At 43.6% G+C, this 15,350-nt stretch overlaps 1 protein-coding gene across 6 annotated transcripts in view; it reads left to right on the top strand.

The window, feature by feature from the left end:
- Nucleotides 1-6,667: 6,667 nt before the first annotated feature.
- The window catches only part of slc4a4a (solute carrier family 4 member 4a), a 245,522-nt gene continuing 236,839 nt past the window's right edge, over nt 6,668-15,350 (top strand). For 2 of the 6 annotated variants that reach the window (XM_061895903.1, XM_061895921.1), the window contains exons 1-2: nt 6,669-6,807; nt 14,804-14,863. In XM_061895903.1, coding sequence (XP_061751887.1) covers nt 14,853-14,863 — 11 coding nt within the window. In that variant the 5' untranslated portion in view covers nt 6,669-6,807; nt 14,804-14,852. Of the gene's footprint in view, nt 6,808-14,803; nt 14,864-15,350 lie in introns of all 6 variants that reach the window. The other 4 variants (XM_061895913.1, XM_061895935.1, XM_061895893.1 and 1 more) reach the window with 3 other exon arrangements.

A 15,350-nucleotide genomic window follows, 5' to 3' on the forward strand; every position in this document is an offset into this window, starting at 1 on the left:
GTGTTGTTACACCCTCCGACGACACACCGACGAGGCATGATGTCTCCAAGGTTCCAAAAAATAGTCGAAAAAACTGGAAAATAACAGAGCTGAGACCCGGTATTTGTAATGTGAAAATGAAAATGGCGGCTGTATTACCTCGGTGACGTCACGTTCTGACGTCATGGCTACAAGAACTATAAACAGAAAGGCGCTTAATTTGCCAAAATTCACCCATTTAGAGTTCGGAAATCGGTTAAAAAAAATACATGGTCTTTTTTCTGCAACATCAAGGTATGTATTGACGCTTGCATAGGTTTGGTGATAATGTTCCCCTTTAAGATGGAAACTGTAGCCGCCGTTATGATGTGCAGTCATGTTCTCTAATTACCGTAAGTCCTTGAACTATACAAAGTATTTCAATGGTTGGAATCTGCATTTTTGCATTATATTTTCATGATGGGGGAAGGCAGACGGACGTTTAGGTAAAAACATGATTTATTTGTGACTAAAAAAAGGTACAAACAAAAAGCGCTCACTGCCGAGGCACAACTTGGCAAAAGAAACAAAACTAACACTCTAACATAAACTATGAACATAACGCAAACAACGCTTACTGTGACTTGAAAAGAACGGCATGAACCTCGGCATGAAAAACGAGCATGACTTACTGTGGCAAGAACAGAGCATGGAACGAACACAACGACGCCACAAGGACACGATTAAATACTGCCTCTGATTAGTGCTCGGGAAGCAGGTGAGCACTAATCAGAGACAGGTGAACACAATAAGTAACCATGGCAACAAAACAAGGGGAGTGAAAAACAGGAAGTAATGGAGTGTTCAACAAAACCGAACATGATCACGAGACATGACATACATCAATCAATCAATCAATGTTTATTTATATAGCCCCTAAATCACAAGTGTCTCAAAGGGCTGCACAAGCCACAACGACATCCCCGGTTCAGATCCCACATGAGGGCGAGGAAAAACTCAACCCCAGTGGGATGACAATGAGAAACCTTGGAGAGGACCGCAGATGTGGGCGAACCTCCCCCCTTTAGGGCGACCGGTGCAATATACTAGTTGCTATGGTAATGTAATTAGTTACTATGGTAATGTAATTAGTTACTCTGGTAATCTAAGTCGCAGCAGCTCAGACGAGGCACCAAGCAGTGTGGGTGGGGAGCGTTTCCACAGCCTGAAATGCGGGTGTCAGGGACAGACGGGGAAGGAGAACAAAATTCTAAAGCTTCGTGATATATTAGAGAGTAGGTGGGTTTATTTTTTTACCCTTCACGTACATATTTTGCTGTTTTTGTTGCGTTTCGCTTGATTGTAAAATATATCGATGGAGAGTGTCATATGTTGTTGGTGACGAACCCCAAGATGCAGAGAAGGCAGGCTTTGTCCAAGAAAACATGATTTAATGGTCAAAATAAAAAGTAAAAAACTGAAAACAGGAACCAGCAAACACAAAAACTGGAAACAGCTAATGGCTAACAATAAAACACGACACAAAAGAGCTAGGAGAAAGCAAACTACAAATAGCTAACAGGAACAGCTTACCGCTACGACAACAGCGACAAAGACAAGTAGTAGCACGACAGGTAGTAGCTGTAACGATATCGACGCGACAATACTCCAATACCGAGTGGAAGACAAAGTAGGTTTAAATAGTATCTGGCTGATTGACACCAGGTGTGGCCAGGTGCCGTTCAGGCACAACTGAGGGGACACAGCACTCAGGGAGACAAACAGGAAACAGAACCAAAACAGGAGCGCTGACAGGAAATACAACCAACACAGAGGAAAAACTAAAACACAACCAAACTGTCAGGGGCAAGCCCGACAGAGAGAGGTATGTCGTTGATATTCAGTGTTTTATCCGTCATAGTTAATATTGTAAATCCCACATTCTTTATTTTCATGTACATTCTGGGTGTCTCATTCAGTAAAACAAACTTAAAATTTCCATTCGTTTTTTGTTTTTTTAAGGCCGGCCTGTCATAACGTTTTTAGCATTCAATCAGACATTATTGTGAGGTTTTGTATTAGTGCTCCTAAAAATAAATATACAAAAAACATAAAAGGGTTATAACTGTATAACAGTCCACGCATGGAAAAGGGTGGAGTGCCATCTCCAGGTTGAGGGTTGCAGGTTCGATCCCCGCTTCCGCCATCCTAGTCACTGCCGTTGTGACCTTGGGCAAGACGCTTTACCCACCTGCTCCCAGTGCCACCCACACTGGTTTAAATGTAAAAAAAAAATAGATATTGGGTTTCACTATGTAATGCGCTTTGAGTCACTAGAGAAAAAGTGCTATATAAATATAACCGTGGTCCGGATCATGTTCAGTTCATTTATGTTTTGTTAGTTTTGGACTTCTTTAGTTCCTGTTTGTTTTCTCACCATGGTTACATGATTTGCACCTGCCTCTGTTTGGACACACCTGTATCTAATCATGAGATACTATTTAAGCCTGCCTTTATTTGTCACTGGTCCTGGGTCCTTTGTTTGCGGTAAGCAGCTATCACGTTTGGTTTTAGTTCCAGTTCTTGTGCTAAGAGTTAACCTTAGCTTCCGTGCTAAGGTTGACACGCAGCTCTCTTGTTTCCTGAACCTGTGCCATTCTAGTCCTTGTGCTATGAGTTAGCATTAGCTTCCCCTGCTTTCGGCACGCGTTTCTTTCGTTTATTTCTGTCTATTTTGTACTGTATCTTAGTCATTAAATCATCTTACCTTTACGTTGTTGTCCGGGGTGTCCATGTTTGCACTGGAGGAACGATCCCGCATTAAAATGCGACCCCAACGTGACAAATTCGCTTCGCTTCGCATCTTGCCCCAAGTGGAGGAGTTCAAGTACCTCGGAGTCTTGTTCACAAGTGAGGGAAGAGTGGATCGTGAGATCAACAGGCGGATCGGTGTGGTGTCTTCAGTAATGCGGACGCTGTGTCGATCCGTCGTGGTGAAGAAGGAGCTGAGCCGGAAGGCAACGCTCTCAATTTACTGGTCGTTCTACGTTCCCATCCTCACCTATGGTTATGAGCTTTGGGTTATGACCGAAAGGACAAGATCACGGATACAAGCGACCGAAATGAGTTTCCTCCGCTGGGTGAGGAGCTCAAAGTAAAGCCTCTGCTCCTCCACATGGAGAGGAGCCAGGTGAGGTGGTTTGGTCATCTGGTCAGGATGCCACCCGAACGCCTCCCTAGGGAGGTGTTTAGGGCACGTCCAACCGGTAGGAGGCCACGGGGAAGACCCAGGACACGTTGGGAAGACTATGTCTCCAGGCTGGCCTGGGAATGCCTTTGGATCCCCCGGGAAGAGCTGGGCGAAGTGGCTGGGGAGAGGGAAGTCTGGACTTCCCCACGACCCAACCTTGGATAAGCGGAAGAAGATGGATTGATGGATGGATACTCTGTATAGCGATTTTTTTCTACCTTCAAGGTACTCAAAGCGGTTTGACACAATTTTCACATCCACCCATTCACACACTGATGGCAGGAGCTGCCATGCAAGGCCCTAACCACCACCCATCAGGAGCAAGGGTGAAGTGAGCAAGTGACTTGATTGAAACTTTTATTAGTAGATTGCACAGTACAGTGCATATTCCGTACAATTGACCACTAAATGGTAACACCCCAATAAGTTTTTCAACTTGTTTAAGTTGGGGGTCCACGTAAATCAGGGGTGTCAAACTCAAATACAGAGTGGGCCAAAATTTAAAACGGAACAAAGCCGCGGGCCAAGGTTGAACAAATGAACCTTTTAATAGGGACCCAAACAAGTTTTGCATTAAATATTGAACAAGCAAGGCTTATATAACTTTAGTGACATGCAAAATCCAGTTTCAAATAATAATAATAATAATAATCAAAATAATATCAATGGCATATGAAATAAAATTTAAATAAAAATGTTATGTCTTTTTTTCTATTTGCAATCTTCTGAGGTAAATATCACATTTTTTCCACAGGCTAATAATATATTTTGAAAATAAAATAACAATAATGAATGAACCAAACATTCAAGCCTTGAAGTAGCAAGAGAAAATGCATGAATAAAACGTTAATTATTGGTCAGTTTGCTGGAAGTTTCCCGGAAGAGTTAGTGCTGCAAGGGGTTCTGGGGATTTGTTCTGTTGTGTTACGGTGCGGATGTTCACCTGAAATGTGTTTGGTGTGGGTTCACAGTGTGGCGCATATTTGTAACAGTGCTAAAGTTGTTTATACGGCCACCCTCAGTGTGACCTGTATGGCTGTTGACCAAGTGTGCATTGCATTCATTTGTGCGTGTGTGTGTGTAAAAGCCACAAATATTATGTGACACGCTGTTAGTACGGAGGAAAAGCGGACGTGACGACAGGTTGTAGAGAACGCTAAAGGCAGTGCCTTAAATGCACGCCCCCAATATAGTTGTCCAGGTGGAAATCGGTAGAAGTTCGGGAGAATGGTTGCCCCGGGAGATTTTCGGGAGGGGCACTGAACTTGGGGAGTCTACCGGGAAAATGAGGAGGGTTGGCAAGTATGAGTATTAGCGGTGAATGCGGTGTTGACACCGGCGGGCCAGCATTAATGCTAAATTGATATTGCCTCAAGGGCCAAATTAAATTACACGGCGGGCCATATTTGGCCCGCGGGCCAGAGTTTGACACCCGTGACGTAAATCAATTCATGGTAACGGAGTGTCACAGTTGGGAAAGTGGCCGTGTCAGCAACCTGAGACTTTCTGGTTCAATCCCCACCTTCCACCAACCTAGTCACGTTCGTTGTGTCCTTGAGCAAGACACTTCACCCTTGCTCCTGATGGCTCGTGGTTAGCGCCTTGCATGGCAGCTCCCACCATCCATGTGAGAATGTGTGTGTGAATGTGGAAATAGTGTCAAAGCGTTTTGAGTACAACCCATTTACCATTCAAGTGTCTCGCTCAAGGACACAATGCACGAGGACGAGGTTGGTAGCTTTCACTGTTATGCTGATGACACCCAACTCTACATGCCCCTAAAGCTGACCAACACGCCGGATTGTAGTCAGCTGGAGGCGTGTCTTGAAGAAATTAAACAATGGATGTCCGCTAACTTTTTGCAACTCAACGCCAAAAAAACGGAAATGCTGATTATCGGTCCTGCTAGACACCGAACTCTATTTAATAATACAACTCTAACATTTGACAACCAAACAATTAAACAAGGCGACACGGTAAAGAATCTGGGTATTATCTTTGACCCAACTCTCTCCTTTGAGGCACACATTAAAAGCGTTACTAAAACGGCCTTCTTTCATCTCCGTAATATCGCTAAAATTCGCTCCATTCTGTCCACTAAAGACGCCGAGATCATTATCCATGCGTTTGTTACGTCTCGCCTCGACTACTGTAACGTATTATTTTCGGGTCTCCCCATGTCTAGCATTAAAAGATTACAGTTGGTACAAAATGCGGCTGCTAGACTTTTGACAAGAACAAGAAAGTTTGATCACATTACGCCTGTACAGGCTCACCTGCACTGGCTTCCTGTGCACTTTAAGGTTTTACTACTTACGTATAAAATACTACACGGTCTAGCTCCATCCTATCTTGCCGATTGTGTTGTACCATATGTCCCGGCAAGAAATCTGCGTTCAAAAGACTCCGGCTTATTAGTGATTCCCAAAGCCCAAAAAAAGTCTGCGGGCTAGAGAGCGTTTTCCGTTCGGGCTCCAGTACTCTGGAATGCCCTCCCGGTAACAGTTCGAGATGCCACCTCAGTAGAAGCATTTAAGTCTCACCTTAAAACTCATTTGTATACTCTAGCCTTTAAATAGACTCCCTTTTTAGACCAGTTGATCTGCCGTTTCTTTTCTTTTTCTTCTATGTCCCACTCTCCCTTGTGGAGGGGGTCCGGTCCGATCCGGTGCCCATGTACTGCTTGCCTGTGTATCGGCTGGGGACATCTCTGCGCTGTTGATCCGCCTCCGCTTGGGATGGTTTCCTGATGGCTCCGCTGTCAACGGGACTCTCGCTGCTGTGTTGGATCCGCTTTGGACTGGACTCTCGCGACTGTGTTGGATCCATTATGGATTGAACTTTCACAGTATCATGTTGGACCCGCTCGACATCCATTGCTTTCCTCCTCTCCAAGGTTCTCATAGTCATCATTGTCACCGACGTCCCACTGGGTGGGAGTTTTCCTTGCCCTTATGTGGGCCTACCGAGGATGTCGTAGTGGTTTGTGCAGCCCTTTGAGACACTAGTGATTTAGGGCTATATAAGTAAACATTCATTGATTGATTGATAGTAGGTGGGGCTCGAACCGGGAACCCTCAGGTTGCTGGCACGGCCACATTTGGCTGAGTCAAAATAATTGCCCAGGCCTGACTTAAAGCGTGTAGTTGTTACTCTTGGAACATAATCAATATGAGACGCATGAAGGGTGTCATACCACAAAAACACCAGCAGAGGTCGCTGTTCATTGAAAGTATATAAATAGCAAAGAGACCAACTTGACTTACTACTTCATGATAATACACCCGGATATTGACTAAATCATCAACTTTAGACAAAACTTCATGCAATATCACACACTTTATTTATTTTTAGGACCTGGCGGACGGTTCTGATTATTGTTATGATGATGACGACGATGATGGCGATGATGATGGAGGACCAGCAGCAGCACCGGTGCGTGTCTCCTCGTCCTGCCCCAGAAGGAGTGGCTTTGACGGGGGAGCAGCCGAGCGTCACGTACAAACCTGAGTGGAGCTCTGCAGGAGGGACACTTCTTCACCTTCTCCCAGCCAGAGAAAAAGGAGGAGAAGAAGGAGGCAAAGATCAACCCTGCAGCTGTAAGTCATTGACATGCAAACACATTCTCTTTTATTATGATAGATACTTGTTATTTTATATATATATCTATATATAGATATATATATAATAGGACCACATAGCAGGACACCCACTGGACACTTCATTAGGTACACACTTTATATGCAAAAAAAAAAGGATATTAATGCATGTTTGTATTTATGTAATGTTTCATATCCTTGAAGTTTTTACTTAATTTATTTAAAATTTGAAAAATCATGATTATTATATATTACTTTACGTTGCAAGAATTAATCGTATTCATCAATTTCAAATTCACCACATATTACTTTACATTGCAAAGTTAATACATGAATAACTAACCCAAATTGTAATGAATTGTTATTAAAAATGACACTTTTGGGGGGAATTTTATTATATATTGTTTTCATACAAGTGGACCATTTTTAAAAAAAAATTTTTTTTAATCCAAGTTACAAGTTGCTGTTTCTTGTTAAATAAAGTAGAAAAATAACAGCAAATGTTTGCATTGTAGTACAATAGAGGATACATATTGTCATTCCCAGCACTCTACACAATGTTCTATTGTTTGTTTTTGTTAATTGGCTTAATTAATACATTTTTGTGTGTATATATTTTATGGCAAAATGATGCCACATATTAGGACACCCGTTAGACACTTCATTAGGGACACGATCTATACCCAACTAAAAGGATATTAATGCTTGACCCCAAAAGGGACAAGCGGTAGGAAATGGATGGATGGATGAATATTTCAAATCCTTGAAGGTTTTATTAATTCATTTCAAATTCGATTTTTTTTTTACATTGCAAAAATTATGTTAATACATGAATAATTAATACAATTTTAATTAATCGTTGTAAACAAAATGTTTGTTTTATTTTAACACTTTTTTGTTGTGTTTTTTTTAATCCAAGTTACAAGTTGCTGTGTCTTTTAGTTAAATAAAACAGAAAAATGGTAGAAACTGCAGTAATGGTTTGCATTGTAGTACAACTAGTATAGAGGATAAATATTGTCATTTCCAGCACTCTGCACAATGTTTTACTGTTTGTTTTTGTTAATTGGATCAATTAATACATTAATAATGGCAAAATCTGGACAAAATGATGCCACATAGTAGGACACTTCATTAGGGACACAATCTGTACCCAACTAAAAGGATATTAATGCTTATATTAATGATATTAACACCATATATTACTTTACATTGCAAGAGTTACGTTAATACAATAATAATTCATACAAATTAAAATTAAATATTAAAAATTATTATTTTTTTAAATTTTGATGTATATTGTTTTCATACAAGTGGACCCATTTTTTTTTAATTTATTTTTTAATCCAAGTTACAAGTTGCTGTTTCTTGTAGCTCAAAAAAGCAGGCAAATAGTAGAAAAAAGCTACCCTCGCAAACTGCAGCAATGTTAGCATTGCAAAAGGTTATCAATACATTAATAATAATAAAATATGATTTAAATTAATTCATGTTGATACATAATATTGTTTCAAATTATTACACGTAGACATTTTTGAGTTTTTTTTTTTTTTAAATTGTATTCATCTATGGGGCGGTATAGCTCGGTTGAAGGGTTGCAGGTTCGATCCCCGCTTCCGCCATCCTAGTCACTGCCGTTGTGTCCTTGGGCAAGACACTTTACCCGCCTGCATGTATGTAACATAGATATTGGGTTTTCACTATGTAAAGCGCTTTGAGTCACTAGAGAAGAAGCGCTATATAAATATAATTCACTTCACATCTAATGTTTCGAAGCATTATTATTTCCTGGGAATTGTTTCTTGACCTTTTTATTTATTCATTTTAAATGTGAAAATTGTGACTATTTTTTACAAAGCAAAAATTGTGTAAATAATTAAGTATAATAATAATAATAATTCATTAACATTTATTATTAAAATAATATTGTTTTAAATGTATGCAAATGGGCAATTTTTGGTTGTTTTTATTCAGGTTACAATTTGCTGTTTCTTGTGGCTCAATAAAGCAGACAATTAGTAGGAAGAAAAAAAACTACCCTTGCAAACTGCAGCAATGTTTACATTGTAGTGCAACTAGTATAGAGGATAAATATTGTCATTTGCACCACTCTACGGGATTTTTTTTATTGTTTTTTCTGGTGAATTGGATCAATTAATAGATTGTTGCATATGTATGTATATATGTGTATATATTTTGTATAAATATATTGTATATATATATGTGTGTATATATATATATATATATATACAGTATATATATATATATATATATATATACACATATGTATATATATATATATATATATATACATACAGTGGGGCAAAAAAGTATTTAGTCAGCCAGCGATTGTGCAAGTTCTCCCACTTAAAATGATGACAGAGGTCTGTAATGTTCAGCATAGGTACACTTCAACTGTGAGAGACAGAATGTGAAAAAACAATCCTAGACTTCACATTGTAGGAATTTTAAAGAATTTATTTGTAAATGATGGTGGAAAATAAGTATTTGGTCAACCATCCAAAGCTCTCACTGATGGAAGGAGGTTTTGGCTCAAAATCTCACGATTCATTCTTTCCTTAACACGGATCAATCGTCCTGTCCCCTTAGCAGAAAAACAGCCCCAAAGCATGATGTTTCCACCCCCATGCTTCACAGTAGGTGTGGTGTTCTTGGAATGCAACTCAGTATTCTTCTTCCTCCAAACACGATGAGTTGAGTTTATACCAAAATGGATACAAGGAGAGGATTGGGAGAATGTCATGTGGTCAGATGAAACCAAAATAGAACTTTTTTGGTATAAACTCAACTCGTCGTGTTTGGAGGAAGAAGAATACTGAGTTGCATTCCAAGGACACCACACCTACTGTGAAGCATGGGGGTGGAAACATCATGCTTTGGGGCTGTTTTTCTGCTAAGGGGACAGGACGATTGATCCGTGTTAAGGAAAGGATGAATCGTGAGATTTTGAGCCAAAACCTCCTTCTGTCAGTGAGAGCTTTGAATGGTTGACCAAATACTTATTTTCCACCATAATTTACAGATAAATTCTTTAAAAATCCTATTATGTGAATTCCTGGATTATTTTTTCACATTCTGTCTCTCACAGTTGAAGTGTACCTATGCTGAACATTACAGACCTCTGTCATCATTTTAAGTGGGAGAACTTGCACAATCGCTGGCTGACTAAATACTTTTTTGCCCCACTGCATGTATATATATATCTCCTCTCTGAGCTGCTACCTTACCGTGGTAGAGGAGTTTGCGTGTCCCAATGATCCTAGGAGCTATGTTGTCTGGGGGTTTTCATGCCCCCTGGTAGGGTCTCCCAAGACAAACAGGTCCTAGGTGAGTGATCAGACAAAGAGCAGCTCAAAGACTTCTATGGAATTACAACGAAATGAACCCAGATTTCCCTCGCCCGGACGTGGGTCACCGGGGCCCCGCTCTGGAGCCAGGCCCGGAGTTGGGGCACGATGGCGAGCGCCTGGTGGTCGGGCCTGTTCCCATGGGGCCCGGCCGGGCACAGCCCGAAGAGGCAACGTGGGTCATCCCTCAAATGGGCTCACCACTCATAGGAGGGGCCATAGAGGTCGGGTGCATTGTGAGCTGGGCGGCAGCCGAAGGCAGGGCACTTGGCGGTCCGATCCTCGGCTACAGAAGCTAGCTCTTGGGACGTGGAACGTCACCTCACTGGGGGGGAAGGAGCCTGAGCTAGTGCGCGAGGTAGAGAAGTTCCGGCTGGATATAGTCGGACTCACCTCGACGCACAGCAAGGGCTCTGGAACCAGTTCTCTCGAGAGGGACTGGACCCTCTTCCACTCTGGCGTAGCCGGCAGTGAGAGGCGACGGGCTGGGGTGGCAATTCTGGTTGCCCCCCGGCTCAAAGCCTGTACGTTTGAGTTCAACCCAGTGGACGAGAGGGTAGCTTCCCTTCGCCTTCGGGTGGGGGGACGGGTCCTGACTGTTGTTTGTGCTTACGCACCAAACAGCAGTTCAGAATACCCACCCTTTTTGGGTACACTCGAGGGAGTACTGGAAAGTGCTCCTCCGGGTGATTCCCTTGTCCTACTGGGAGACTTCAACGCTCATGTTGGCAACGACAGTGAAACCTGGAGAGGCGTGATTGGGAAGAATGGTCGCCCGGATCTAAACCCGAGTGGTGTTTTGTTATTGGACTTTTGTGCTCGTCACGGTTTGTCGATAACAAACACCATGTTCAAACATAAGGGTGTCCATATGTGCACTTGGCACCAGGACACCCTAGGCCGCAGTTCCATGATCGACTTTGTAGTTGTGTCATCGGATTTGCGGCCTTATGTTTTGGACACTCGGGTGAAGAGAGGGGCGGAGCTTTCTACCGATCACCACCTGGTGGTGAGTTGGCTGCGATGGTGGGGGAGGATGCCGGACCGACCTGGCAGGCCCAAACGCATTGTGAGGGTCTGCTGGGAACGTCTGGTAGAGTCTCCTGTCAGAGAGAGTTTCAATTCACACCTCCGGGAGAACTTTGAACATGTCACGAGGGAGGTGCGGGACATTGAGTCCGAGTGGACCATGTTCCGAACCTCTATTGTCGAGGCGGCTGATTGGAGCTGTGGCCGCAAGGTTGTTGGTGCCTGTCGTGGCGGTAATCCCAGAACCCGTTGGTGGACACCAGCAGTGAGGGATGCCGTCAAGCTGAAGAAGGAGTCCTATCGGGTTCTTTTGGCTCATAGGACTCCGGAGGCAGTGGACGGGTACCGACGGGCCAAGCGGTGTGCAGCTTTAGCGGTCGCGGAGGCAAAAACTCGGACATGGGAAGAGTTCGGGGAAGCCATGGAAAACGACTTCCGGACGGCTTCGAAGCGATTCTGGACCACCATACGGCGCCTCAGGAAGGGGAAGCAGTGCACTATCAACACCGTGTATGGTGCGGATGGTGTTCTGCTGACTTCGACTGCGGATGTTGTGGATCGGTGGAGGGAATACTTCGAAGACCTCCTCAATCCCACCAACACGTCTTTCTTTGAGGAAGCGGTGCCTGGGGAATCTGTAGTGGACTCTCCTATTTCTGGGGCTGAGGTCGCTGAGGTAGTTAAAAAGCTCCTTGGCGGCAAGGCCCCGGGGGTGGATGAGATCCGCCCGGAGTTCCTTAAGGCTCTGGATGCTGTGGGGCTGTCTTGGTTGACAAGACTCTGCAGCATCGCGTGGACATCGGGGGCGGTACCTCTGGATTGGCAGACCGGGGTGGTGGTCCCTCTCTTTAAGAAGGGGGACCGGAGGGTGTGTTCCAACTATCGTGGGATCACACTCCTCAGCCTTCCCGGTAAGGTTTATTCAGGTGTACTGGAGAGGAGGCTTCGCCGGATAGTCGAACCTCGGATTCAGGAGGAACAGTGTGGTTTTCGTCCTGGTCGTGGAACTGTGGACCAGCTCTATACTCTCGGCAGGGTTCTTGAGGGTGCATGGGAGTTTGCCCAACCAGTCTACATGTGCTTTGTGGACTTGGAGAAGGCATTCGACCGTGTCCCTCGGGAAGTCCTGTGGGGAGTGCTCAGAGAGTATGGGGTATCGGAATGTCTTATTGTGGCAGTCCGCTCTCTGTATGATCAGTGTCAGAGCTTGGTCCGCATTGCTGGCAGTAAGTCGGACACGTTTCCAGTGAAGGTTGGACTCCGCCAAGGCTGTCCTTTGTCACCGATTCTGTTCATAACTTTTATGGACAGAATTTCTAGGCGCAGCCAAGGCGTTGAAGGGTTCCGGTTTGGTGGCCACGGGATTAGGTCTCTGCTTTTTGCAGATGATGTAGTCCTGATGGCTTCATCTGACCGGGATCTTCAGCTCTCACTGGATCGGTTCGCAGCCGAGTGTGAAGCGACCGGAATGAGAATCAGCACCTCCAAGTCCGAGTCCATGGTTCTCGCCCGGAAAAGGGTGGAGTGCCATCTCCGGGTTGGGGAGGAGACCCTGCCCCAAGTGGAGGAGTTCAAGTACCTAGGAGTCTTGTTCACGAGTGGGGGAAGAGTGGATCGTGAGATCGACAGGCGGATCGGTGCGGCGTCTTCAGTAATGCGGACGTTGTATCGATCCGTTGTGGTGAAGAAGGAGCTGAGCCGGAAGGCAAAGCTCTCAATTTACCGGTCGATCTACGTTCCCATCCTCACCTATGGTCATGAGCTTTGGGTCATGACCGAAAGGATAAGATCACGGGTACAAGCGGCCGAAATGAGTTTCCTCCGCCGGGTGGCGGGGCTCTCCCTTAGAGATAGGGTGAGAAGCTCTGCCATCCGGGAGGAACTCAACGTAAAGCCGCTGCTCCTCCACATCGAGAGGAGCCAGATGAGGTGGTTCGGGCATCTGGTCAGGATGCCACCCGAACGCCTCCCTAGGGAGGTGTTTAGGGCACGTCCAGCTGGTAGGAGGCCACGGGGAAGACCCAGGACACGTTGGGAAGACTATGTCTCCCGGCTGGCCTGGGAACGCCTCGGGATCCCCCGGGAAGAGCTAGACGAAGTGGCTGGAGATAGGGAAGTCTGGGCTTCCCTGCTTAGGCTGCTGCCCCCGCGACCCGACCTCGGATAAGCGGAAGATGATGGATGGATGGATGGATGCATGTATATATATATATATATATATATATATATATATATATATGTATATATATATATCCCACTTCCAAAGACATGCACCTGGGGATAGGTTAATTGGCAACACTAAATGGGCCCTAGTGTGTGAATGTTGTCTGTCTATCTGTGTTGGCCCTGTGATGAGGTGGCGACTTGTCCAGGGTGTACCCTGCCTTCTGGCCGATTGTAGCTGAGATAGGCGCCAGCGCCCCCCGCAACCCCAAAAGGGAATAAGCGGTAGAAAATGGATGGATATATATATATATACATATATACATATATATAGTATGCCACATAGCAGAACACCCACCAGACACTTCATTAGGTACATAATCTATATCCAAAAAAAAGGAAAATAATGCTTTGATTGTACTCATATACTGTTTAATGTATTATTATTATTATTGTTACATCCTGGGTATTGCTTTTTGACGTTTTTATTTATTGATTTCAAATTTGAAAAAAATATGACAATTGTAAAAATTACATGAAAAATAGTAATTAATTAACATTTAAATTAATTCATACTGAAGAAATAATAAATATATATTTTTAATAATACAAGTGGACAATTTTTTTTTATTTTTTAAATTTTTTTTATCCAAGGTACAAGTTTCTTGTAACTAAATAAAGCAGCCAATTAGTAGAAAAACAAGCTCCCATTGAAAAGTGCAGAAATGTTTGCTTTGTGGTACAATGCAAAGTAGAGAGAATACATATTGTCATTTCCAGCACTCTATGGGATGTCCTATTGTTTGTTTTGGTTAATTGGCTTAATTAATACACCGTTGTTTGTATATATTTTATGGCAAAATCTGCCACATAACAGGACACCCAGTGGACACTTCATTAGGTACACAATCCAACAAAAATGAATAACCAATGCTTCTTGTCTTTAAAAAATAGTTTCAGGTTTTTATTTAATCATTTAAAATACAAAACATGGCCCTGCGATGAGGTGGCGACTTGTCCAGGGTGCACCCCGCCTTCCGCCCGATTGTAGCTGAGATAGGCGCCAGCGCCCCCCGCCACCCCAAAAGGGAATAAGCGGTAGAAAATGGATGGATGGATGGATAATATAATTGTTTTTATATTGTAATAATTAACTAAATTAAATAATAACTAATAACGCCATTAAAAGGATTACATTATTATTTTTTTTTTATTAATATAAGTGGACAATTTTCAGTTGCTTTCTTTTTAATGTTGCAAGTTTTTTGCAGCTTTAGTATAAAAAAAAATAATAACACTTTTAAAGTGACGACACTGTTCAAGACCAAAGGTGTACCTAATAAAGTGTCTGCAGGGTGTATAACATTCTCCATTGCCGTTTCATCATCATCATCATGGTGGAAGACGTTTTAACGGCGCCCGTGTGTCTCTTTCAGGTCCCGGGACATTCAGAGCAAGGACGTGGGTCACACAGCAGCCGGCGACATGAGCAAGAAGTAAGTGACCCCCGACAGGAACACGGCCGGCGGGCCATGAAATAGGGTGAACTCCGAGGAGTTGTGGCCGCTTTATTATTTTTTCTTTGGGAGGGTCGTTTGAAGCGTGAGTGTGCGTTAAAGTTTAACGCCGACACAGGCGCACTCGTGTAATTGCTTCGCCGGGCCCACACGTGTGCTTGGAACGCAAACAAACACCAGTGCCCCGCGTTTGAGAGCGTTTAACCTTTAGGTGTGCCGGAAATAATCAGTGACAGGGATCAAACTGGGGCCCTCTTGTAAGGGTAGAGGCGACATTTCAACTTTTAAACATCCATTCAAGTGTAAAAAGAAGATATCAATCCCCGCTTCCGCCATCCTAGTCACTGCCGTTGTGTCCTTGGGCAAGACACTTTACCCACCTGCTCCCAGTGCCACCCACACTGGTTTAAATGTAACTTAGATATTGGGTGTCACTATGTAAAGCGCTTTGAGTCCCTTGAGAAAA

The sequence above is a fragment of the Nerophis ophidion genome, linkage group LG01 (genome assembly GCF_033978795.1).
Source record: "Nerophis ophidion isolate RoL-2023_Sa linkage group LG01, RoL_Noph_v1.0, whole genome shotgun sequence".
In the NCBI taxonomy this organism is placed as follows: domain Eukaryota; kingdom Metazoa; phylum Chordata; class Actinopteri; order Syngnathiformes; family Syngnathidae; genus Nerophis; species Nerophis ophidion.